The sequence below is a fragment of the Haemaphysalis longicornis genome, unplaced genomic scaffold (assembly GCF_048455015.1).
Source record: "Haemaphysalis longicornis isolate Haplotype H1 unplaced genomic scaffold, Haemaphysalis longicornis Haplotype H1 scaffold_5, whole genome shotgun sequence".
NCBI classification, from domain to species: Eukaryota; Metazoa; Arthropoda; class Arachnida; order Ixodida; family Ixodidae; genus Haemaphysalis; species Haemaphysalis longicornis.
In genome coordinates this window covers 151,339,065-151,365,814 of record NW_027526385.1, presented here as the reverse complement: position 1 = coordinate 151,365,814, position 26,750 = coordinate 151,339,065, and the positions used below count along the sequence as shown (strand labels likewise).

The following is a 26,750-nucleotide window of genomic DNA, read 5'->3' as shown; positions in this document are numbered from 1 at the left end:
ATGTGCAGGAGTGACGTAATATGGAACACGATTGAAACATTATAATCAGTGCGGTAGCGGTACGCTACCATTCAAGTGATACGACTAAACGTATCTAGAGTCCCCACTGCAATCGCCTGGACAAGTTTCTTCGGGGTAGGTTATGTCATAGAGAAATCGCTAGAAAGTTTCATGGGAGTCGGCACTGCTTGATATTGTAACAATGTAAATAAAATGTGAGGCTCTGTACAGTAGGGAAAAGACCATTCATTTATCGGGCAAACCCGTGCCCACAATTAGTAGCTCCCGCTAGACCCAGCGTTGAACCAAACTCGTTTTCACCCACCTCTACATTTCATCCCTTCAATTACTGTTATGTTTTTAAGCCTCACCGCCGGATCTACCTGGCGTTTATAGTACTGCTGCCCTGGGAATTATATTTGTTGTTTAATACGTTGTCTATTTTTTAAAAATTTGTGATAATGGGGGCATCATTGTTACTGTTGCAAAGCAGCCTGTAATGAACCAAACTTGTTTAATGTAATCATGGCCTCTTTAAAGTTTTCCAGACATTGTAAAGAGCGTAAAATGCACTCAAAATTGATTGCGTTGGAAATTTGTATTGTGAAAATTACACTCGAAGGCAACAATGGAAGATACACCAGCACATTTCCCATAGCGTAGTTTCGTGGCAGGATCGGGAGTCTAAAGAAGCCATTTACGGTTCTGGTGAGAGAGACTAGTTGCGGCATAGTTTCGTGTTATGAAACGGGTCAACATGAAGTTATGATGATTTTCTAAACAACACTCCTCGAATAACAACTTGACACTTTAATTGTCGGAAGCGTGTATATCGTACCATGCAATGCAGCTGACTTTTAGAGTTGAAAGGTTTATGATATGCATCTCAGGTGTAACTTTATGCAGGCAATCTACGCAGCCTTCAACAATTATGTTTGCAAAAAAGGCAGTACTTTTACTATCCGCTAAATACGCTCCCTGCTGTTTTTGAAGCGAAGCTTTCTTGTCAACACTGACGACGGTGTCGTAATCAATTTTCTCTGCAGTAAAAGCCACCTTTACACAAGGGGGAGGCACCTGATTTTTACTGTGATGAAACAAGAGAAGGCTTCCCTTGGTCGAAATCGTGCCTGGGTGCCTGGCGTTATAACGCCGATGTCTAACCGATTGCGCCGTCATTTTGTTATTGCCGGCCATCGACACAAACCATGACACGGAGAAAAAATACAACAAATTACTAGTACAACACACAGACATACAAGAGCCAGCCGTCTCCTGGGCTTGGCTTTGTCTTTGCATCCTTTATCACTTCAGTACAGTGTGAGGGGTTCTACAAACTTCAGCAAATCAGGCACCTGTTGTGTTTTGTGCCGAACTGCCCCGCTGGCTGAGAACTCATGTCTCCACGCAGCCAGGCAATTGTGCTCGCAAGATGCTGTGGCGGCCCAACAGCATAATTAAGTGGAAAGGGACCCCTTCGTAATTATCTGCCCATCGGTACTGTATGTCGGGGGAGTTAAGTAGCAGGTAATTGTGTAGTGCTCACTGCATAACATCCCAGAAGTGTACCGCCACCCAACAGTGTGTGAAAACGTGTTCGATGTGGTCGCGTTCTTCTCAAATAGTTGAGGTATTGCCCCATGGTGAACCAAATCCTTTTTTTACTTATGTTTGTATATTTAGTGTTTCAGGATGACGTTGAAAGAAAAATGATTATTTCACACTACCATCGTATTCTGATCGATAAGGATTTCATTTGTGTTCGTTGCGCGGGCATCCGCTTTTTGGCTTGACTGAGTTGAAATGGGCTTGGCGATCTGGATTTTGGACAAAGACAACGGTCTAACTACGACGATGGTGGCCGGATGAGCGCACTCAGCGTTCTCGTGGGAGATTCGTTTTCTGTCGTCTGCCTTAGGACTTTGACTCGCAGACAGTTTGCACTGAAATCGTTGACGCTTGGATTTTGACTGTCAGGCAGCTTCGGTTTGAATTTTGATCGCTGACGCTTTGACTTTGATTGCAGCGGCTTTGATTTTTGGCGCTTCGTCATTTGATTTTTCCATGCAAGAAAGCTCCCAGTGTGCACTACCATCTTTGTTAGACGATGGCGTTTCAGGTTTCTTTTAAACGGTAGTATTTGTTTTATTCATTGCTAATCTAATTTTCGTATCACTTCGAATTAATTGTAGTAATTTACTATTGTTTGTGTTTGCTGCGAGTGCAGGCAGAATATTGTTTAAACTGCCACTTTTTATTTGCGGCTCTTATTTCCGTGGGAGAGCACATGCGCAAAATAGGCCGCATTCCCAGTCCTACACAGGCATTCATTCGTGCTGTGGAATAGCGCAAAAAAAAACGTGAAGGTTAGTTTATGCCAGAGTCTCGAGCCCTTTCTGTTGTGAAAGAGAAGGGGCTGAGCACCTTCTTGTGTCTGCACGATTACACAAGTCGGGGCTAAAACCTAAATCCAGCTTTAGTGATTGAAACGGGTCATTCCGCCAGATTGCACATGGAGTATATCCACCCGGTTTATTTTCTTCTAACAACTTGTCAGTGACACAATTACTACCATTACATAAAGAGCGTCCGGGTGACACGCGCCGACCTGTGCGTGAAGTGGCCATCGGAGCGAATACCAGCTCAGCAATCACCAGTGTTCCCCGTCGACCCGCCAGGAAAGCCTTGTTTGTGTCGCGCCTGCACCCTGACACCTCTGTGCCCGACGTTCTCGGGCTTGTCAACTCTGTTGTGACCGACGGAAGCGCTGTGTGCACGCGTCTAAAGAGCAAGTATCCCAGCTACGCATCCTTCCACATCAGCACCAATGCCGATTCTTTTGCTGCACTCAACGATGCTGCAGTTTGGCCTAACGGATGCTTGTTCCGCCCTTTTGGAGGGTTTCTGAAATTGACCGTGTGCTTAGCTTTAACAACATCAATTCAGTATGAGCTTCACACTTTACTACCAGAATGTTCGAGGGCTCCGCACAAAATCTAAGCCCTTCTTTGATAACGTCATCTTGAATAATTATGATGCCTACTGTATCACAGAGACTAGGCTACCTCACCACATTGTGTCTACCGACTATTTTACAGACGAATACACTGTTTTTCGCAACGACCGAAATTATGCTGCGACAGTGCAAAAGTATGGCGGTGGAGTCCTCATCGCCTTGAAGAAACCTTTCCGTGCGGTCAGACGGTCCGATCTTGAGCTCTACAGCGAATGCCTATGGATTGAGGTGAAAGTTAAAAGTGCGAAAAATGTTCTTATTGGAGTGTAGTATTTACATCCCGCACTTGAAAATTCTTTGTTTGCTTCAGCCTTACAGGGTTTAACAGAGGTACTTAAACCTGAAAGCTATAACATTCTTCTGTTTGGCGACTTTAATTGCCCGGGCTCTTGGTGGGACCCCGCACAAAATACCAGCGGAGAGTCCAAAGCAGCTCATTTGTTTAACTTCTTTTCTTTCAATAACATCCAGCCTGCCGTCTTGCACCCAAACCCTGCTGGAAACGTACTAGACACTGTTTTCACAAACCTTAACTCTGTCGTTGGCGATCAGTTCCCCGAACCTATTGTGGCCGTTGACGCGTGGCACCCTCCTTTCCGAGCCTCAGCCCACATTTGCATGGCGCACGACAACAGCGTTTCAACTCCCAGACACGACTTTGCTCGCGGAGATTACACATCTCTCTACCATTAGCTCGACAACGCAGACTGGACCTCTGTATACAACGCGCCCTGTGTGGACGTGGCCGTCCAGGAGCTAACCCAAACTGTTCATTACTTCATAGACCAACACATCCCAAAGCGGCGAATTCGCTCCTCTAAATTTCCATTCTGGTTTAGCCATGAGCTGCGAGGCGCGCTTCGAAAAAAAACGTCACTTTCACCGCTTGTTTAAGGCCCACAATGACCCGTCTGCTCTCGCTAGCTTCAGAGAATGGCGCTCCTCAGTGAAAAAGCTCCTTGCCCGCGATAACAAGATGTTTACGGACTACTCTGAAACATCACTTACCCACTCCCCTCGGGAATTTTGGCGGTACGTCAAATTCCGCACACGTCATGCACGCGAAAGCATAACCCTTCAGGATGGTGACAAGGTTGTGTCCGACCCTGAAGGTGTGTGTGAACTTTTCTCACGTCATTTTTCTTCGACATACTCGACCTCTCACGACAGCGGCAGCGAACTGGATTTCGATTCTCACGGTCCTGTATTGCCAATCCCCTACGTAACCGAGAACGATGTTGTGTCCGCCACCCGCAAACTCCCATCGAAAAAGTCGGCAGGTTGTGACAGCATCCCTTGCTTCATCGTGAAGGGTTGTTGCTCTGTTTTTGCCCCTTTGCTATGTCACATCATACGTATGTCACTGGTTGAGCAACATTTTCCAACTGACTGGAAAATTGGTTCCATCTTTCCTTTGCACAAATCCGGAAGTGCCACAATCCCAGCAAACTATAGGCCAATCTCTCTTCTGTCTTCATTTTCCAAAGTCTTCGAAAAGGTCTTGCATCGATACCTTTTATCAGCTATGCATCCACTAATTCATTTCAACCAACACGGCTTCATGCCCGGAAGGTCGGTAGATTCAAATCTTGCCTGTTTTCTAAACGACATCGGCCCTCCAGTACTGCCTCGCCAACAGGTAGATACAGTATATTTTGACTGTAGCAAGGCCTTCGACATTGTTAATCACGATCTACTACTTCGCAAACTGTCCGCATACGGTCTTTCCTTTGAGTTCTGCCAGTGGTTCAGCAGCTACTTAAGAGGCAGGTCCAATTGTGTTAGTTACGAAGGCGCTACTTCCCGGCCCTTCCCGATGACCTCAGGGGTACCCCAAGGCTCGACACTGGGCCCTCTCCTTTTTAACATTTTTGTAATGACATACACCCCGCTATTAAGCACTGTTCGCTCTCCCAGTATGCCGACGATATGAAGCTCTATCGCACTATTTCTTCACCTTACGATCGTGTACTGCTGCAAAATAATATCAACGCAGTTTCTGCATGGTGTGACCGCAACTATTTAAAACTTAACCTCTCGAAAACCGTCGTAATATCATACACTCGCAAGTCTTCCCCGCTCACTTTTACGTACTTGCTGCTCGGTGAACCTGTAAAACGCGCTACCGTAGTGCGCGATTTGGGCGTAACGATGGATGCGAAACCGCTCTTTAACGCGCATGTGAACTATCTGACCAACTCCTGTCTCCGTACGCTTGGCGTAATTTCCCGCGCGACCAGGGATTTCACCGACCGATCATGCTTTGTTTCACTGTATCGCGCTCTCATTTTGCCCAAGCTCGACTTTGCTAGTGCAATTTGGAATTGTTTAAGCCCTTCGTCCTCCCTTCGACTAGAAAGGATTCAGAAGCGCTTTACTAGAACCGTGTTTTCTCGCCACTCACCTATGAGCCGATATGAGCACGGTGGGCTTCTGAAGATCTTGAATTTAGATGAGCTATCAGCGAGGCGCTCCTGGCGCGACCTGGCTTTTCTGTTTAATTGTATTCACTCGAAGTTCGACTGCCCTTGCCTCGTAAGCTCTGTTCATCTGCGAGTGCCAAGCAGACCACTACGGCCGCATGGATGCTTTGATGTAGACAGATCAATGAGTTTGGCACCAGCCAGCCGGTGCCAGCTCACCTATAACAGTCTGTTTCTATCTCCTCTAGACGTTTTTTGCAGCGATTTGGTACTGTTTAAGCGCTCTCTGAAATGTATGATATTTTGAATTCGCATGCTGTGGAGAGGTCGCTCCCGCACTTCTCTCCCTGCTCTCGTGTTTCCTCACATACAGCGCTACCTTGCCCATCTTCGTTCGTGTTCGTACGTTCTCCTGTGCATACTCCAGACACATCCTCCGAGCCTTTACCGTTCAAAAATGTTTGTGTCTCCTTTCGATAACACTACACTTTTGTATATATCTATCTACACTTCCACAATTACCAATTTTTTATTTATACGCTGCCCATATTTGTACTGTTTGTATTCCTTGTATCCACGCATCTATGTATGTTGCCTGTTCGTATTATTTGTACCTATGTATACAGTGCATCACCCGAGAAGGCCCTGTGCTGTTGGTGAGCACTTCAAATAAATAAATAAATAAATAAATGCTGCTCATTTAAGGGAGAGATGATGATTTCGTTCGCGTAATACTATTGATGATGTGAAAACGCGTGAAAACGCTTGCAATAGCATTTCGAGTGCCACGCAGAGGGTACAAGTATTCTTCCTTAATCAAACAAATAATAGCCACATTATGTTAATTACTACCATATCCAAGATGTTAAAGGTGAATAAAAAGCGCGTACTAAAAAATCGTTGTTTGCTTGAAACTACACTAAAAAAAGCCCAGCCCACTTTTTTTCGGAAACAAATATTCAACTCCGTAAGAAAACGCACTCTAACTTATAGTAACCCAACATCATCGTCGTCATCATCAGCAGCAGAAGCTATTGCCTCGAGCTTCCAACCTTCAAAGTACTCCAAACGTCACGGGTTTCTCTTTAATGACGGCGGGATTTTTCAATGCAGTGGCAACGTTAAAAGTTAAGACGTAAATTTTCGTATTCCGCTGGAATGTGGCGCAAACATCAACTACGGACGGTTCTGAGCTCTTCAACCCACAGGCGCAAATATTTTTCAATAATTGCCAATCTTAGCGCAGAATAAGGCGATATTGGGTACCGCACAGAGTGCCAGTGAAGACCGCCCTCTCTTCTTATAGGGCCGAGTACTACATAATCCAGGGGCATTTGCTTTTTTCATCCGCTGCCATTACTACAGATACGATTCTAAACCCCGTGCCCATCCTTCATGCATGAAGACTCTTCACTTGGGTTCCCATTTTCTACTCCTCCTCCATTCCTCACATTAATTACACTCCCCTCGCTCACAGGTATGCTCGAGTCAACACCAATTGAACAAAAACCTTTCCACAGAAAGATAAACTCCACCTTGCTGTAGAATGTACGTTTCTGCTGACGCTTGTCGAAGATAACAGCAGCTACGAGACTCATAGACCAACCAGAAGCCAGGGAAATGCCTAGTGGCATATACTTTGTCGTTTGCAAAGAATTTAGCATTCAGGTCATTTCCCTTTCCAAGTGGTGCGTGTCGTATATGCAGCACTGAAGTATGTGTGGCGTTATGTACTCAGGTGATCGTATTGAGGCATCATGACCGCAGGTGCGCTCACATCGTTGCTGGCTTTCCACAATCATAATACCCTGAAGCGAGATGTTCGTGATCATTAAAGTTAAGACCACAAATGTGTTCTACGTAATGCAGCTCGATCAATCCTTGCTTACGGCACAACGTAGTTCCCGCTGCGCTGGATGTTCCTGATGGTGGGTGTCGGGAAGTACCGATAGTAGGGAAACCTTGTCACCAGCTTGTCCATGTTCGCGAAGATATCGAGGATCCCATCCATGATCCGCGCAGCCTCCAAGTCGGGTTTCAGTGGCTCTTCCAGCAGGCCGAGCCTCTTCTCCAGGGACACGAGCATTACGGCTGGAGATAAAGGAACGAGAGCATCAGTTTTGGCTGTCCTTCCGGCGCCAGATTCATTTCCCTGTGGGTACAACCCCGCAGCTTTTTGTGTGCTCCATGCGCCACCTGGTTCACTGGTTCACTTGGAGCACTTTCTAGCTCTACCAGCCAACGGCTCTTTCGTAGAGTGCGGGACAACCAACTCTCAACGAGGCGGAGGCAGTGGTCGGGAAGGGAGGGCGGCGGAGGGTTTCACTGAAGGAGCACACTAGAGATAGCGCGGCGAATTTACCAAGCGTTCCTTGCGCGGAAGTGCCTGCTCGCCGCGTCAGCGGTACGGCTTTGCCGTCTGCTTTAGCGACGGTTGTTTTCGGCCTGTTTTGGTGCAGCTTCGCGACCACTGAGTGGTCCATTTGCACGTCTTGATTAACTTGTTCGATAGCATGTACAGCGTAACCCGCACCCGACGGAATTAAGTGGTCGTACAGCAAAGATACGTTGGAAATTGGTTTGCAGGGCGGGAAAACAAAATGTACAAACCACATTCAGACATATGGCCGCTAGCGAAACGCTGCCTTTGGCGCACTGCTTGCCCCGAACGGGACTCCGATATCTAAATTGGTGAATACCGATTCGCAATTCGGTTGTCTGTTGAGAGGTATCACAAAGGTGAAAGTACAACTAGTTCTGATAAATAGCGATTACAAAAGTTCTCTCAGCTTTCTCGCAATTCTCAAACTTACTAAACTAACTAGATTAAACCGGTATAAATGGGAATCAGTAAGCTCACATGAGATTGTTGCGGTGCCTGCGCTTGTGTCGCGCGGTGGTGTAGCTCCAATCTAGCACATCAGGATGGCTGTAGGTTCCGCTGTCCCACCCTTTGAAAGACACTCCTCTCCGTTTTCTCTCTCCCGACGCACGGCCGGGCTGCATAGCCGGCGTCCGCCAGTCTAGACTAGCCGTGGCCGACGCTGCTGCTGCGTTTGGGACGGTGGCCCCGCGAATTCTAAAGAACGGCTGGCAGAATCTCTGGTTTCACTCTTTGTAGAGCCACGTGTGTGAATTCAAGTGACGTGGCATGGGCAATTGCTGTAGCTGTCTTTTAAAGCTTTGCGTTACAACTACCTTCACAGCGTGTATTGGAGCCATTTTTTTTTACATCAAAGCTGTCTATGGCTAGGATCCAGCAGATCGCCTCCGGTAAGAGAGCGATGTAGAGAAGAATCGCACGCGAGCGTAGCGCCACGTCGCGGCGCCCGCTGAAGGTGTCGCATAGTTTTGCGATCATGGAGATTTCTCCATGATCGCAAAACTATGCGACACCTTCAGCGCATGGAAAAACTTAGAAAAATTAAAAGAAAGTTCCTGGGCCTTCACATTTTAAGACGGCATATATTTCCCCTGATTGAAACGTCTGCCCACCAATGCAAGGCCGACTTCAGGGGGCCATGAAGACAATACAAATTTGTTTTATCAGAAAGATTTCGTGTTGTATACTGCCGCCTGCGCTTGTACGGAAGCGAAGGATGCTTTATTCACTGTGAAATTATTCAATTTAGGGTAAAATTTTGATTCTAGCCCCATCTTGTATACATGGGCCCTTTAAGAGGATCGTTGTAATCTTAGTTTTCGTAAGAAGGCTTTTCCACATTGCGTGTTACGCAGTTAATGGAAGCCCATCTTAGGAGGAAGCACCATTACAGAAAGCGGCTCTTGTTTTATTGAAACTTACCTGAAAAAATTGTGTGACAGTTAGCCGCGAAGACGACTACAACATCACCCGGCAGCTGTCAATACATGGCTTCTACGCGAGGGAAAAGTACAACCCCATGTTTTTTCACTGGAATAAAACTAAATTTCATTCAGGTAATTAAGAAGGAACTATGCTTACTCGCATATTACAAACATGCATGCTTTGCTTCGTGTACCCCTTGAACTATGACCCCGTAAAAGAATATTGTCGTTCACGTTGATGCTCGGCACCACAGCTTTGCAGGTGATCCTTCTTCACAGAGTAGAAGGACACTGTTCTTTTTTTGGGGGGGAGGGGGGAAGGAGGGTGGGGGCGGGCAGCTGCAAGTGCTCCGCAGTTCGGGCATATAAGGTCGCTCAATCACGACAAACCTCCATGTATTTCGGAGCATTTTAGAAACCGTTGATTCATTGGAAGGCGGGCTGCTTTTTGCAGTTAGATCTGGCTAAAGTCTGGCCAGGTTAGATCTGGCTACGATTCCGTTCGCAGTTCTCGAGCATGTGAATGTCGGCTCGGTTATTCTATACAGTGTTTGATCAGTTACACAAAAGAGTTCCACGAGCCTGATCGCGAATAAAAAAGTTAACGAGAGCTTTGAGGCTTTCCATCCTCAATAGTCACGCCCGTGGTTGAGACTATGCTTACCAAAACGGAAACTGTGGCGCAAGGAGTTAACGCACAGTTTTTGCAGAGAAAAACACGCCATAGAATTATACATTACGCCCAACGAGTCACGCACAATTCACAAAAGGAAACCAGCCGGTATGAGGTCCCGGTAGTATTTTCAGCCTGTTAAACTTCAGACACTGTGCGCGCAAACTTATCCAACAAAGAAGCGTCACAGAAAATGCCACAAAAAGCGTGCACAGCCTTTCGCAAAGTGTAATGAAGGTGTTGTCTACGAGATACCGTTGGACTGCGGAAAGTTTACATCCGCTAAACTAGTCGCTATGTGAATGAATGGCTACGAGAACATGCCCTTTGCTGGAAAGAAGAGCAAAAAAGACGACCACTTAAAAAAGAACGCGCAGGACCGGGCACGGTCGTGTGCGTTCTTTTAAAGACGGTAGTCTTTCTTGGGCTACTTAAACCCAGAAATATTGGTCTGTTTGTATGTCTGTATGTCTGTCTGTCTGCCCGTCTCTCTGTCGTGCGACATGTTTCACTCGACTTAAGAGAATGTAGTTTCATGTTTCGCTTGTACGTCTCGTGGATGTTTGTATTGCTTTGCGAGTTTTCGTTTTTGTTTATCTTTCTCGTGTTTTTTCTAAAAAAATAAAAAAAATGTGACCTTCCCATACTGGCCCTGCAGCACCTAACTCTGGCGTACCTGCACTAGACATACACCGAACGAACCCATATATACACCGATGGCTCGGTAACATCGTCGGGTTCTGCGGGCGCTGTTGTTATACGACGAATGTCACTGTCAAGCAAATTCAAGATATCCAATGGTAGAACCTCCACGGCTACAGAACTTACGGCCATCCCTAGCGCTCTTCGCACCATCGGGCGAAGTTCATGCCGAATATGGGCGGTCTACTGTAATTCGAAGCCTACGCTTCAGTCACCCCTGTCATCCCTGCGCAGGCGACGTCATGAACAGCTATTGACAGAAATAAGAATGGTGTACGACCGTGCTTCCCGGGTGGGTCGTGATGTATCCCTGCGGTGGCTTCCCAGTCACTGCGGCATTATCGGCAACGCAAGTGCGGATGCTGCCGCTCGTTTGGCACATCAAACAGCAGCGACCGTACGCATTCTTTTGTCTAGGACGGGCGCAGCCAGGCACCTCCGCATAGGTACCCGGAAAAGAACACTCTCTCAAGGCTCTACAGAAGAATTACCTGGCACGTATTGATGCCCTTGACCCGCACCTGCAACGTCCCCTTCTACTAAGCCTCTCACGGTGTGACGCGACCCTGCTTTGCCGTCTCTGGCTGGGGTTGGCAGTCCCAAATGCCTACCGATACTTTATAGGAAGGGCAGCAAGTGAGGAGTGTCAAGCATGCGGCACGCCGCAAACGATACTCCACGTTTTATGCGAGTGCCCACGCTAATTGCTTCAAAAAAAAGAAGCTGTCGTGAGCCCTAAGAAACCTGGACTTTTGGTGGTTATTTTCGTAGGAAAATACTCTATGTCACTGGCCTTTTCTATCATCCGCTCAGAAAGCGACTAAGGAACTTTTACACTTCCTACGGGCGACGAACTTAAACACAACGCTATAGACTGAACGACTCCAGTGACAATCACTGAACTTGAACGGTTATCGCTTGATCGCTTGGAATACCTTTATGCTCCAATTTATCTCCATTCTTTGTTTTCTCTTTCTGCCCTTTTTTCCCGTTCCCATGTGCAAGATAGCAATGTAGGCTCTCGCCAGGGTAACTTTCCGACATATCTTCTACATTCTTCCTTCCTCCCTTCCTCCATGCGCGATTATTGCCTGCGCATGTAAAGCATTGTATCGCCTGGGACAGTTCGAAGAAATTTTTGAAATATTGGTTATTTTTTCTTTTTCCAAAATCTGGGTAAAAGGAGACAGGGGAAGTGGGAGACTTCCTGTATTCATCCTTCTTAGATGGTGGCCTGCAGCCCTTGGTCGCGAGCGTCATCTTCGGCCCGTTGGACGACCTTGATCTGTATTTCGGGGTCCAAGCTAAGCAAACAGGTTTCCCACTGCTCAAAGCTACTAATGGCTAAAGGCGCTCGTACAGTTTGTGGTTGGGTATCACAAGCCTAAATCATGTGAGTGAGTGTGGCTCTTTGGGTGCACCTTTGCATATTTCACGTGTAAATGATTATTAGTACACGTGTAACGAGAAGATGACGAAGAGAGAAGGGCTGCAGAGCGTTGTTTGCTGTTACATTTGCGAAGGCGTCCCCGTACCGAGCTCTGTCGCCTCTGTCTTGCAGGGGTAGCGTGGTAGACGAGCGGCGAGCAAAGTTTTGCCTTGGTGTTGACGAAAAAAATCCGAGAGTCACCGAACACGCTGAATGTATACGCAGAACCAAGAACGATTCACGCGTCACACACGGCTTTGCACGCGAATCGAAGAAAGTGCAGACGCACAAGAACACTCTTTCCAGGCTCGTACAAGCCGGCGCACTTTTAGTCTGAGAGAGGCGGGAGAGGAGACCTCGGCGAGTGGAGTGTGTTCGCATAGTCAAGTCTCAACACGACGCCGATAGAACAGATGGTTTGCCATTGCCGCGGGCATGATTCCCCGCCAGCGTTGGCCCACGCAGCGGACGCACTTCGGCTTGTCGAAACATGTCTGTGAAAGGCGGGCTTTGCCGCCAAGCACACAAAGCTTACCCGCGATACACCAACTTGTAGCACGTGCGCACAGGGTAGCGGTGCGATGAGTCGCAACAGGGCGCACCCACTGGCGAAGAAGAAGCTGTGGGTGGGCGACGCCTGGATGAGTTCTCTTATAGCCACCTTTCAAATTAAACAGTGGCAATATTGTAAATAGATCGTTTTCATCTCACATGGCGCCTATCGCCTTCAGCCTGTTGCCACGTAACACTCCAATTTCTTTGATTTAGACGAATGTTCTGTAGTTTCCTAACACGATCTATTTGTAGTAGTCCCAACTGAGGGCTACGTTCCGTAGCTCTATTAGGAGGGTCATGTTTTGTAGTTTAGTTTTAGGACCACGATCTGTAGCGACGCAACACGCATGGTCGTGTTTCATAGTAGTGTTAGGCCGCCTTGTTCTTCTCCTTCCTCACATAGAACATTTTTTCGTAGTTTGTAGTACGGAGCAAGTTCCGTAGTAGCATATCACGGCAACATACCGTAGGTCTTTTAAACAAAACGTGTTCCGTGCATCTGCGATCGGAAACACATTCAGTAATACGTGACATGGAGCATTTTGTGGCAACAAGGTTATTTGCCTGTGCGCCGCAGTCTGACGCCGATTTTAATACCCAGAGCTGCTTAGGTCGTCACAAATCCGTCCGGCGTAGACAGAAAACTCCGAGCAAACGTGAGGGCGTGCCTCACGGCGACCGCCCGCGTCGTCCAGGCTTGCGCGTGGGCTGCTTACGCCACATGAGGAGCTCCCGCCTTCGTCGTCACCGTCGTTTAGCGAGGGTCTGACAAGCCGAAGACAATAACGACGAATCTGTCCAGCCATCCCTTCACAATCCAGACGTGGTGATGGCCACCGCAACTGCTGACGAAGAAGAGGAGCTCTACCAAGGCGAGGACGTGCTACAAGAGGGTTTGCCCTACGCGGCTGTGCCTTCGAAAGACGACGACAAAAGAGATGACGACGATTGCTACTGAATGGCTACTGTACATACATTAACAGTCTTTGCTTTACAGTGCGCCGTCCAAAACAGCTTTGCACTACTGGGGTCTGGCTGCTCCCTATCTTGTTGGGTTCACTGTCAGGGCGGGGAGAAGCTAGGTCGATCCCCAGCTATGCTGTTTTTCCATCCTTGTACCGCTAGTGGAAGCTGCGCCAATTTTGTTTTACAGTGCACTTTAGAATCATCGATTTTATGTCAACTTCATCATACGGGTACGCGTCTATAGCACCGGAAGCTTTATTGATAGATGTCGGCAATGTTGCGCATAGACGAACTGGCTCACACAGCTGCCTGCGGTGATCGCCCCCGATCAGAATTAACCCCACCTCCATTTCTGCAGCAGCCAAAAACCGCTCTGGCTAATTTGCCATCCTCAACTCATATAAAGCGACAATAACACATCACAGACTGTGCACGCAGTAATTTCCAGCTGCCGACCGCATGCTTAACCCTGCACAGGTCAAGGCGTAGAGACAACTCCAAACAAACATCTACTCGAACCCAGCGGCCTGTAGTCACCTCCATCCAAAATAATCTACGATAAAAGCTAACACTGTGGCCCCTGCTTAGACTTTCTGCGTGTTATGTGGAAATTCCAAAAGAAACTGCAGAACGAGATGCCCCTACCCCCCATTAACATAAAAACATTTAGTACTTGGAGACTTTGCTGCGCAGCTCCAATCAACAATTCATACACCTTGTCCAGATATCCGAAGGTGCCGCCAGGAACCAAAATCTCCTGTATAACGCGGCAAAGGGGACCCAAGCTCTCTACTTTTTATCGAATAGAATTCTCTCTTTCTCTCTGTCTCTCTCCCCGTGTATCAGTAATTAATATGATATAATTTTGCTACCCCTGGCGTTATGCATATTCAAGAGTTCGATACTATTATACAACGCCCTAAGCTTAATCAAGAACACCAGAAATCATAAATTACCATCCATATACACTAAAATGGTGCGCACGCTTACGTAAATACAAATACTTACCCTCGAGAGCCCATCTCTTCATGATGACATGGTAGTCAGGTACATCGCCGTTGTCGTCTCGGTAAAAGCCGATTAGGCTTACGGCGTCGTCGGCGATTTGTCCCATGGCCTCGGCGTACGCCTGGATGGTTCGAGGCCGAATGGTGCACGGCTGAGCCATGGTGCGGATGCGTCGCCACTCTTCGCCCTGGCTGTACAGAACAGGGGTCATCATGCATGTCACTGGTAACGCCACCTTTTGGGGCACTAAACAGAGCAGGACAAGACACAACAACAGAGAGGACAAAAATAAGCACGACGAAGGGCTAAAGAGAATGATAACTCCAGGAGACACAGAGCGTTCACAGAAGATTGCTTCACGTATTCACACCGGAAGAGTTACGGAGGTCAGTTAATTCTGCTTATGTTCGAGGATGTGAAAGAATTATAGTGTTCTGCTCGGTGTTTGCGAGTTGGCCGCACATTCTGTTGCAAGAGACCCGCTCCCACCGTAACCGATGTTGATAGTGCCGTGGACGTACAACCATTCGGTGCCGTGGCAGAAAAAAGGAGACGCGGCCTGAGGCTCGGCAAGGTCCGTTCTAAAATCGCATGGCCTGACATCACAAATAGTTACGTTGAGCCTAACATCTGGACGAAACATACCCGCATTTACCCTCCAGCAGTTCCCATGGCAACTATGACTGCGTTGCGTACATTCCTTTTGATGCGGGAGCATGAAGGGCCAAACACGTGCGCTGAGAGCGGCGCGTTCCAACACGCGTTCCTTTTTCTCTCTCCAAAACCTGTCCTGTTGCCTTGATGCGTGTTCCTGGCCGTTGACGGACCGCTTTCCGTAGAGGAAAAGCGCGAGCGGAAACGTGTCGCTCTCGGCACACATGTATGGCTCTTTATTTGACACATTGCACGACAACCCAGCCGTGATCAGAAGTGCGGCGGCAGAAAAAAGGCCCACGAGTTACGCCATGTAACTGTGGAGACTGCCAAGGCAATGATTCTGCCCTTCTTTTGACATCCGACCCCTTTGATCCAAACCTTTTTTCACCGAAAATAAAAAAAAAAACAAGCACATGCAATTCCCGCTCCCAAACACCTGTGCGCACCAAGTTCAAGCTCAGTGTAATGTGCCTCAGGTGTGCCTCAGGTGATCTCAAGTGATCTACAGTGGCTTTAGAATGGGGTTATCTACTGTTACCCAGTTAGTTACAACTGTCCATGAATTTTCACGTGTGCTTCATGTTTCTGGGCAAACTGATGTACTGTTTTTAGATCTTTGTAGAGCCTTTGATAAAGTACCACACGGGAAGTTGTTACACAAATTACAGTGTTTAGGATTAACTACAACAATTGTTCACTGGATTGAGGCTTATCTTCAAGATAGACGTCAGTATGTAGTGATTAATATATTTTCATCGACTGTTCTCCGGGAGTCTTCTGGAGTCCCACAGGAAAATGTGTTAAGGCCACTTTTGTTTTTAATTTATGTTAATTTGATAGCTTCTGTCATTCCTAAAAATGTGTCTGTGCGTTTGTTCGCGGGTGATTGTGTCATTTTAAACAAATTTCCTCACAGTGTGATCATGTGGCGTTACAAGAAGCACTTATTGCTATCCACAACTGGTGTCAGAACGGGGGCATGGAGTTAAACACTAAAAAAACTGTGCTACTGCGTATCACCACGAAACTAAGTCCTAGTCAATTCCACTATAATCTAAGAGGCACTAACATAAATAATGTAGAAAAATATAAGTACTTGGGAGTCGCTCTCACAAGCAAGCTAACTTGGTCAACCCACATATCTGACATTACCACTTCCGCATTACGTAAGCTATGGTTTCTAAAAAAAGCATTATGGTCGTATTCTATCAAAAACTATACCCGCCTCGAATGCTCAGTGGGAGGCGTTGCGCTCCTCAGCTTGCGCGGTTGCGTTCTATTTCCTGTCGCAGCCCCGAGCTCGCAAAACAGGATGGCTAGGTTCCGCTGTCTCACACTTCGAAAGTCGCTCCTCACCGTTTTCATTCCGCTGTTACGAATGGGCTAGCGCCGCAGTACTTCCCCGCATCACTCCTCGGCTGTGCGGCGAAGCCACTCGTGCTCCTTCGTAAACAGGCGCAATCATGTCGGTGACAAGTAGCGACAAGCCTCGTCAGACGCTTCGCTCTCTGCGCATTCGACGGCTGCCGGCGGCTGAACTTCGGCGGCTGCCTGCGTGGCTCGTCTCCACGCTCTTCAAGGACACAGAGGCCCCGTCGATCGCAACGGAGTCCTCCTCTCTCCCCTCTCTCGGACTCAACGTGCCCGAGGCTATGAACGGCTTACGAACTCTGGAAAGAGTGTTGTGCTTGTTCCCACTTGTTTCGTTTGACCGTTGTCGCTCTTGGGTATAAATAGAGCTGCCCAAGCGTTGTAAACCATTCCTGTTAGAGCAGCGAATCGATGTTGTCACTCTGTTCGAGTCCTGTACTGTAACCTCGCCCGTCGGGGCATTGTTCTTTGGCTTCGGCTCACCTCTCGCTATGAAGTAAACAGTTACGTTAGCCTTCGGCTTCTGGACTTCTTCACGGCTGCAACAGCGGCAGGCCGCTCGCATCATACACGCTACCACTCGTATGTCGGAGGCCACGGAGCTCGGATCGGGTGCCCCCGCCCGGTCGCAACAACTGGTTGGCAGCGGTCGGATGGCAACTTCGTAACACCTGAGGCCAGCGGTGCGAGACCCAACACAACGGACGTCAAGGCGGCTTCGGACTTCGCAGAATTCACGGCGGTCAATGGTGAGTGCGGGACTTTTCTTCACTGAGTTTTACCAGGCTTCTGAGGATAGCTGGTAGGGCGTGTTTTTGTCGCGTGGGTTATTCGCGCAAAACATTTTTGGAGCAGTGGGAAAGCAGTGCTCTAGACCGGCCATGAATTTGAAAGCGTTGAAAAAACCGCAGTTGTTGGAGCTTGCAAAAGAGTTGCGCTTGGATGTTACGGACGCACTGAGAAAGCCAGAGCTGATACAGGCTATACTCGCTGTCGGGGCTGACGATGAGGAGCTGTCGGAATGCATTGAGCTGATCAATGACAGGGAGACCGCGAAACGTCAGGCCGCCGAGGCAGAGGCTAAACGTCAGGCCGCCGAGGCAGAGGCTAAACGTCAGGCTGCAGAGGCTGAGCGCCAGCGTGAGGAAAGCGAGGAGAAAAAGCGAGAACACGAGGAAAGAATGCGAGAGCAGAAACTCAAACACGAGGAAAGAGAGCGAGTAGAGGAGCTCGAGAGGCAGAAACGACAGCAGGAACGCGAGGAAAAAGAACGACAGCACCAGGAAAAGATGCGATGGTACGACCTCGAGCTCGAGCGCCTTGAACAGGAAAGAAGGGAGCTCGAGGGAGAGAGACTGCAACGAGAGAACAAGCACCTAGGGCATGAAATTCAACTCGATCAGGATGAAGTGAAGCCCGAGTTAGAATTGTTGCTCGAGAAAGACCTCGTTGTCGAGGAAAGCACCGTGCCAGCGCTGCCAGTAGCAGACGCTCGGGAGCGCGAGTCGGAGGTGACGGTTGCAGCCGAGCAGAGCGGCAAGGTTGCTGAGAGAGATAACGACGGCGCATTAGCTCAGACTGTCGGCAGAGGCGGCAGAGGGCAGTGCGTGTCCACTGAGTGCGATAATGTGTCGGCGTTTGTTTTGGAGATCTCGGCGGAGTGTTCGGACGGTTCAAATTCGCGGGAGGCCTTAGGAACGGCTACCGGTCTGAACATGAACATTTCGCGAGATAGTGAAGTTTCGCTGGAGTGCCTAAGCCATGCGGCTACCGAAAGGCAACACGAGTCCGCTGAAACGGAGGTTGTTTCTTCGGACGGCGGCAGTTCAGGAGAGACCTACGTTGTGGGAAAGCCTGCAGTCGAGGCAGATAAAGGCAGCACAAGAGTCAGAAAAGGTAATATAAATAGCGGGAAAATAAAATATACCAAAGCCTTTATTTCGAAGCTTAAAACGGTGGTACTAGAAGCAGCTTTTTAAGGGCGAATCCCCTTAGAAGCTCGGGCTTTCGGTTTCTCCTGTCGTCGCCGTCGCCGTTGTATCTCGTATCATGTAGTCGCGGTACTAAAACTCCGGGACACTCATTTTCCAACGCCTGGCTCTACAACGCTTCGCACTTCCAAGACACGGAACTTTTACAGCAAAGCAGTATACCTCGACTACCCAACGGTTTCGTTTCCATGGGCCAAAACACTGCATGCTTCGCCCTTCCCTAGGTTTCACGTTTGGAGATGGCCTGGGATTTTTTGGCAGGGTGAACTAAGAGAAAGGTCCGCAGCACAACAACATATTTACAATACTTTTTCGTGGCTTCTGAAACGCAGTCAATTGTAATTCAATATTTTCTGAGCTAGGGGGGGCTCACTGCACAAGTATTATTCAGTAAATGTGTGCAATCTTCCAAAAATAAACCACAAGTACTACAATGTGACAAATCTGCGCGTTGGCATTAGTACTAAAAATGCAATTAATGAAAAGTATTAAAACACACGCAAACGTATATACATGAACTATGAAACCTCGGGCATCGTCCAATCACATACCAAGGATAGTTCGCGTGACTGCTGTTGTTTTTGTGACCGTCTCACACGTCGCATCATGTTTTTCTTCAGGCTTTTAAATATAAATACTGCTTTAGCGATCGCCTAAACTGCGACAAACTGTGTTTGTTCTAGCCTATCTATGCAATGCAAACGTCAACAGGAGTTTGTGAATTTTACTTTGTGAAGAAACAGGCGCAGTATGAACATGTGGGAACCCTGCATACAAATATGTGCGAAAGAATTCAATCACTTGGCTGCGTAACAGGTGTTCTGTGAACAAGGTTGTGAACAAACATGTACATGTGTTCAATTCCTAACAATAATTGGTAAGAATAAAACACGGCATCAATGTAAAGATACAATCACCGCGCTAGATTATGGTTCATCACTCACGTTATGCGGAAATAAAAAAGACATCCCCCTCGCGAGGGGCACGATCAAATGCACAGCATTTCCGAGGGGGTGCGCCGGCAAGTCGTATCTCTCGATCGCGGGACCCGTGTCGCCATCTTTTGGAGGCGCGGGACAACTTGTGGCGCTTTCGAAACAAACGAGAAATGAGTGAACGATATAAGGCTCTTTCGGTGCATCGAAATCTGTGTCGGTTTCGTGGCTCGGTCGGTAGTGCGCCGGGCACCTTGCGCTCCGCCCGCGGCGTCATGGGTTCGAAACCGGGCGCCGGAAGCTGTTATTTCTTCCTGGCTGCGGACTACGACAAGGCGCGCCTGCGGACTACGACAAGACGCGCATGCGGACTACGACAAGACGCGCATGCGGACTACGACAAGGCGCGCATGCGGACTACGACAAGGCACGCCAACGCCGCGTGACATTGTGAGTTACTAAAATGCTATGCATTTAAAACTAGCATCTGCACCCTCGCGCACTAAAATTCTAGCCTATAATGCCTGTGTTCGTTCAAAGCTTGAAAATGCTTCCATTGTTTCGGATCCGCATACCAAGAAAGATATTATGAATCTGGAATGTATTAACAGAAAAGCAGTTAGGTTTATTTTTGGCAAATATCGCAGGCTTGATTCCGCGACCACCTTAATGCAATTAAACGCCGTTTCTACTTTAGATGCTCGGAGAAAGTTCAGCCGTCTTTTTTTTATTTACAAGTGTTTGTGTGGTAATGTAAACATTGATCTGCCTGAGAGTGTGAAGCCACTATCAGCACGAGACGTACTCGTCATGGTCATGAACATGCTCTAACCCCAATTTTTGCCCCATCAAACGCTTTTAAATATAATTTTTTTCCCTAGAACTGTGGAGGACTGGAACTGTTTTCCCCGTGACATCTTTCATTCTAATTGGTTTCTTGGTGACCTGGAGCATCACCTTCATTCTTAACTTTTGTTTCTTTTGTATTGTTGTCTGTTGTTTTTTACTATTATGTTTTGATGTATCCACTCCCGCTTGGGCCAGCACATTTGCCTGCAGTATTGTGAAATAAATAAATACATTACTGCCTGGCCCAGCACTGCGGCAATATTCTCGCTCTTGATTTCGTTTCGCCCTTGAAAACAATAAATTTAGCTAAATTCGCTAATTTCTGTTTTTTTTGTGTCGCTAGCGTAACATCAAGTGTACGCTAGCGCAGAACACTTCTCGTGCCATTCGAGCAGTTTTGTCTTTACCACTAGAGTTAGCATCCTACTGCCCCATAAGCACCGCTATCGCGGGTGTCGTCCACCGACATTGGTATGACGTTGATGGCTTTTTAATGGCGAAAGCCTCAAATACCCATTCCTCTAAAAACCACCATCCTGGTCGTTGCCCATTGTTAACAGGCGTCTTATCAACCCAAAATGCGTCTGTATGCTTGTTTTGTGGTTTCCTTCAACGATTTCTTGGCTCTATGCTGTATGCCTGATTAGCCGACGCCTGCGCTCGGCGTCTTAGACCTTGGCGTTTTTGCCCACGGAGATTGTTTTTTCCTACGGCGATAAAACCGTTGGGACGGTAGAGGTATACAGCTTTGGTGTAACAACGATGTGTGATCCTTGATGAGTGAGGGGGTGAAAGTCTTTTATTAACACAAAGAGGGCCCAGGGTATGGAACCAGGAGAGAGGGAATAGGAAGGGAAGCGTGGTGAGGAAGTAATCTTTACTTGAAGATTCTGGAGAGGATTAATCCGTCCCTGTATGCACAGAAGGGGTGGTAGAACTCGACATGATTTGAACCCGGCTACCTAAAGTACCAGCGCAACGCTCCGCTCACGTTGCCACCAGTAGAACAAATGTTGTCGTCGGTATTGTTCCCTTCTTCGTGGCACATACGCACTTGGAAATTAGCCAGAAATCAAGAGCCTTGAAGGGTAATTTGCCAGCTTCACGAACTTCGCAACGGTACAAGAATTGTAAATGCAAAATATCTATAAAAATGTCCGCCGCGTGTCACCTGAGCGTGATGGCACGGGACTATAACGGGTGCACACAAACCGCAAAGAACCATGATTCTGGGGAAGGTGGCGTGTTCCAGTCCTCGTGGTGACGCAGTATATGCCGTAAGAGGAAGCGAAAAAAGCAAACAAATAGACGCAAATACGATGTAGCTGTAAAGTTGTTAAGGGGTGTCCCCAGACTTTCGCCTTCAAAGCACGTAATGAGATTTAAATGTCCCGAGGAGTTTATTTAGGCTTGGCATGTGCTCACCAATTTAGTATGCCGGCGTTAGCGAAGTAGTCAGGCCTTTCCGTATGATACAACTTGAAGGGCAGTGCCCCGACGCGGTACGGCGTCCTCCCTTCCTCCTGGTACAGCGTCCGGATGTCGTCGGCGCTGAACAGATGTACCAGCACTCCCCTTCCCGGTAGCTGCTCGGCTACTATGGGACCGTACCGGCGGTACATGTCCATGGAGGCATCGTTGGAGTTCCTGATGTCGTAGCGCCCTGCGGAAAGGGGTCGTCTTATATCGATAACGAATAATGTCCTTATAAACTTTGCACTCAGGCCTGGTCTTATAATAGGATAAAGGAGCTCTCAAAACAATAATAAAGTTGGCATTACAAACTCAATGACCAATGCACTTTAAATTTAAACTTGACAATACTTTCCTTACGACCGTATTGACCGAGGCGCAGTCTTAACGAATACAAGGGACAAAACACGATTGTTTTTGATTTTCGAATTTTGGCATTCACAACTGGGTCAATGAAACATTGAAGAGCTGCTGTTGTACTTTAGCAAACTTTAGCAAACCTAGCAGCCGATGGCAGCAGCGGCCTTTGCTTAGTGCGCATGCGGCTACTCTCGTCGAGTTTGCCGTATCACTCCATCACGCAGCGCTGATCGACCGAATGGTCGACGCTCCCCTGATATTGGTAAAAAATTGGGCGTGTGTACATGCATATTTTTGTAGTTCTCAACACGTCTGAATACGTTAGCGCTATTTTAAATTTGCAACCCCATACAGTCACCAAGAAGTAATATCTACGTTGAGGATTTACAGGAATGGGATTGCAGCTCCCGGTGATTCTAGGAGTGCCAACGGAAAAAAATTTTGGCTATACGCGGAATTGAAAGGAATGGAATTGAGGAAAGTTTTAATTCCTGGAATGAAATTGGAATGGAATTGGGCTGCCCATTCCGCAATACTGGTGTGTGCTTGTGCGTGTGCGCGCGTGTGTGTCTGCGTGAGTGCGTGTGTGTGTGCCCGCGTGTGTGTATGCGTCTGTGGGTGTGCGAGTGCGGGTGTATGTGGATGTGCGTGCACACGTGTATTTGTGCGTGAGTGATAGTATTTGGTATGAAGGCACGAAAAAAGATGGCGAACGGCCATGCTCTGTGTTGCCCAGAAAAGTTGCCTGCATGCCCGCCAAAGAGGCTGTCCAAGGATGCATTATCTGGACACGAGGTGCGGCCCTTCACTCATCGGCGATGGTGCACAAGGCGGCACTGAGGAGTCTACGTAAACCCATTGTTGTTGTATTCCCCAAGAAGGCAACTGCGGTGTATGAAACTGTGTGTTTGTTAGCTAAGAATAAATTTAAACTAAATTGTATTATATAACTAAAATAAATAACACATAAACTTGCTGCCATGAAGAGTAAGGCTATGTTCAGACTACCGACGCAAATGCCGTATCGTGATCTATGGACGTAAAAAACGGCATGTCACGCAGTTCGGTTGGCTGAAACGTGAAATGAAGTCATTTTTAAAGTTAATACAACAGTTGCGGCAACAGTCTGAACTCGGCCTAATGCCTTCACACACATACGTAAGCACCGTAATTGTTCCGGCCAACTTTTTCATTCGCAACAGTTAGTGTCGTAATCCTTGGCCTCCCATAGAGAATATTTTTCAGTGGATTGCACAGTCAACCCGGGCTACGACGGCGCGGTGAGCGCATGGCTTCCTGAACTGAGGATTCACTCCTACCTTTGGAGCTAAATAAATGTTTCATCGCTTTGTCTCTCCCAAGTTGGCGAAGTCAACATTTACAAAAAAATAACCTACACTATGAATTTGTTTTTATACGGACCTGAGAGACAAACGAAGAAACGGAAACACATCAACAAAAAGTAGAACAAAAAATACTTGGACTTTTCATCTCAGAACCCGTTTGAACCAGTTTGAACGAGTTTGAACCGGCTCGAACCGGAACAGAATGGTGCTCCGGAACAGAACCCAAAACCGAAACCCAAAAGGCTTGAACCCGAACCCGAACCGAACCCGACAAAATTTCGATTCGACACCCTGGCTCAATGTGATCGCCGAACTGGACGTGACTCCTGACGGAGTTTACACGCCGATGTGTTTCCGCGACTGTATTTAACTTCTGCCTTCGCTTTGTGCCTATGGTTGTCCATAGGCGTTTAGTCTGTCGTGATGTGTTTCCATCTGCGTATTAGGGAAAGGAAAGAGCGCGTGGTCGCGTGGTTATGACTCCTGCCTCAGAAGAAAAGCGGCGCCCGAACCTACAAATAAGGAAAAAGCATTTTGCTTTTCACATCCGTTCGCTGTGTCGCAGCTGCTAACAAGCTGCCGTGGACGCACGCGACGCACACACGGCTAGAAACACAGGCCCGAAAAAACGTACCATAATGATAACCTACGGACAGCTGTAGCTTTATAAGCGCTTGCCACGTTCATGGTTTTATCTTCTAATTGTATCCAATTATTTAGATTCTATTGAACATACTGCGCGCCGGTCTTCTGCCATGTCTACGCGCTACTTACAGTGGGTGACACCTGTTTTTGATCTTGTACGCCGCACAACGGCCATAAACGCAGGGCGGGTCAAAAGAAAAGAAAAAGGATAATTTATCTCCAAAAAGCTAGCATTACATACACATCATTCCTTCGGGTTCAGAAAACATACAGAAACGGCATAACTGGTGGTTTATATGCTCCTGTTGACTTCACCTCAGCTGAAAACACGCTGTGGGCACCTTTTCAGTGTGAAACGCTGCACGAAAACAGCAAAAAAAAACATTTCTGTACATCGGTTGACGCGAATTCTGCTACATTTTCATGTTTTTTTATTGAAGGAATAATCGTGTGTGGTGGGGTGGAGGTACGTGGAGAGGGGCCAGTTATAAATAGAAACGCTGGTAATTTAACGTGCGTAACTTGTTCGTATTCGCATGGAAAATACTCGCTGTCTGCTCTTCCAGTTATTTGCAAGTATACGACGCCAAAATTCATCACCTAACGCTGGGAGATGTCTACGAAAGAATTTCGTAATAGCTACCTTATGAATCCTACTTGCAAGTAAATATCTTTATCGCAGTGTCAAGTTTTTGAACGTTGCTGGCATTGAAGGAGACCGCCTATTCTGCCCTAAATGTGTCATGCTCAATGTGATGGAAAAGAGTTTCTCATGAACAGATGCCAACGAACACAGTTTAAAAGATGACTCGCTGTTGATAATACATACTGAATGGAAAGTTGGGCGAGTTGGTACGTATTCATGATGAAATGTGTCCCTCGTCGTTTATTGCGCTGTTACATTCCATCATGAACACATACGGAGAAGCTCGGGCGTGTTTCCCACCAAAGTTCATTCGCGTAGTTAGCCCCACCGGCTAAGTTTTATGCATGAGAAAGGACACAAACCCTCTAACTCAGGGGTCTCAAAAACGCAGCCCGCGGGCCGCATACGGCCCGTGGACCTTTCGATTGCGGCCCGCCTTGCACATAAGTGTCTTCGTTCCTTTACTGTAATTTGTTTTTTTTTACCCACCCAAGGTGGTCACCATGTGTTGAAGCATCGCCGTGCAACAAAAATTTCGTATTTCAGAATGGGCGTCCAGATTTTAGTCCCCCTGCAGATTGGTATCAATGTTTCTCCAATGCTGACGTCAAATTCTATGCAGAAGTCACCCAGAATATTTATAAGATGTGGGATAGGACCTGTTTCTTTCAAATGCCAGCGTTAGCTGAGATTTTGTTACAACCCCCCCCCCCCTTTCATCTTCGTTTCAACACCTTCGATGTCCCGGTTCCTGCGGGACTATATTTCGTGACTGCGGCCCGCCCACTGATATCAGTTTGAGACCCCTGCTTAATTGGCGGTGAATCGCGGCAGACGGTTTTCTGCTGCTAGGGCGGAAAAAGTGGCGGCACTCTTTGCAAGCTACGTCCGACTCTTCACTAATACCTCACTCACCCAGTCACGCGCTACCACTCACTCACTCATTTATTCATCTCTACTAGTCATAAACTTCAGCGGTCAAGCTCGTGTAATCCTATTCAAAGCAAGGAAAATCCTGTTGGAAAAATGTTGTCCTCTTTTGAAAGGCGGCCACATTTACAAAACAGTATGCGGCAATATTGATTAGTGTTACACCTGTGACCAGCCACTGCTTCTGACATTTTTCTCCTTCAAAATGTGGGCTCGAAATGCACGACTCTCATCTGAAAATTCCGATCACAACGATGGCGAACAGCTCGGTGAATACCTGTAACATTGCTTCCGGTTAATCGTGCCTTTTAGTTAAAACAGAAGATTTTGATATTATAGAAGGTCCAAAATAAATAAAGGCACACACCAATAACCCGCTTTCTTTCAGCAATACACAGAAAGATCCACCCACGTACAATGCTACAAAAGAAACTTAGATAAGAGATAACACAAATACTTTTCCCGCGAAATTCAATAAGAAAAGGCGGCCCCTTTGCTCACCTATGATAGGAAAGTATATCCACGAGCTTCCCAATAACGGCAATGATGCTATCTTGGGAACCTCTGAGAATGGTTTCGCGTAAGACAGGCTATCGTCATGGCTGGAAGCGCTCGCTGTGATTTGCGCTGCCTGGAAGGTCGTAGACTTGAGCGCAACGCGCCGTGCTGCCGCGGCTGTAATCATCACTCCCCGCCGTGACCCAAGCACTGTAAGTGAATGGGATGGAGGACTCGACACAAGTGTGCAGCTTCAGGCCGACATAACATGACAACGCCGGACATCCTGGTTTTTACGCCACCGGTCCCCAAAGATAAATACAAAAAATCAAATCGACGCTGCTCATTTTCCTCTTTTTATAACGACTCGTTCCCGCTAGAAACATGTGCGCAAACAAAATGATCAGTTGGCACGGTTTTTTTTTTCTTTTCGTTTGTCCTTGACATAGTCACCTGTTCGCTAGCACTTT

General features: G+C 47.4%; 1 protein-coding gene across 1 annotated transcript in view; it reads right to left on the bottom strand.

Annotated features, from left to right (window-relative positions):
- LOC144139452 (putative cytochrome P450 12a5, mitochondrial) overlaps positions 1-26,532 on the bottom strand; it is a 45,447-nt gene extending 18,915 nt beyond the window's left edge. The window contains exons 1-4 of the mRNA XM_077671788.1: positions 26,284-26,532; positions 21,808-22,045; positions 14,580-14,770; positions 7,329-7,530 (exon numbers count right to left, since the gene is read on the bottom strand). Of these exons, the coding sequence (XP_077527914.1) occupies positions 7,329-7,530; positions 14,580-14,770; positions 21,808-22,045; positions 26,284-26,467 (815 nt within the window). The 5' untranslated portion in view covers positions 26,468-26,532. The remainder of the gene's footprint in view (positions 1-7,328; positions 7,531-14,579; positions 14,771-21,807; positions 22,046-26,283) is intronic.
- Positions 26,533-26,750: the final 218 nt, after the last annotated feature.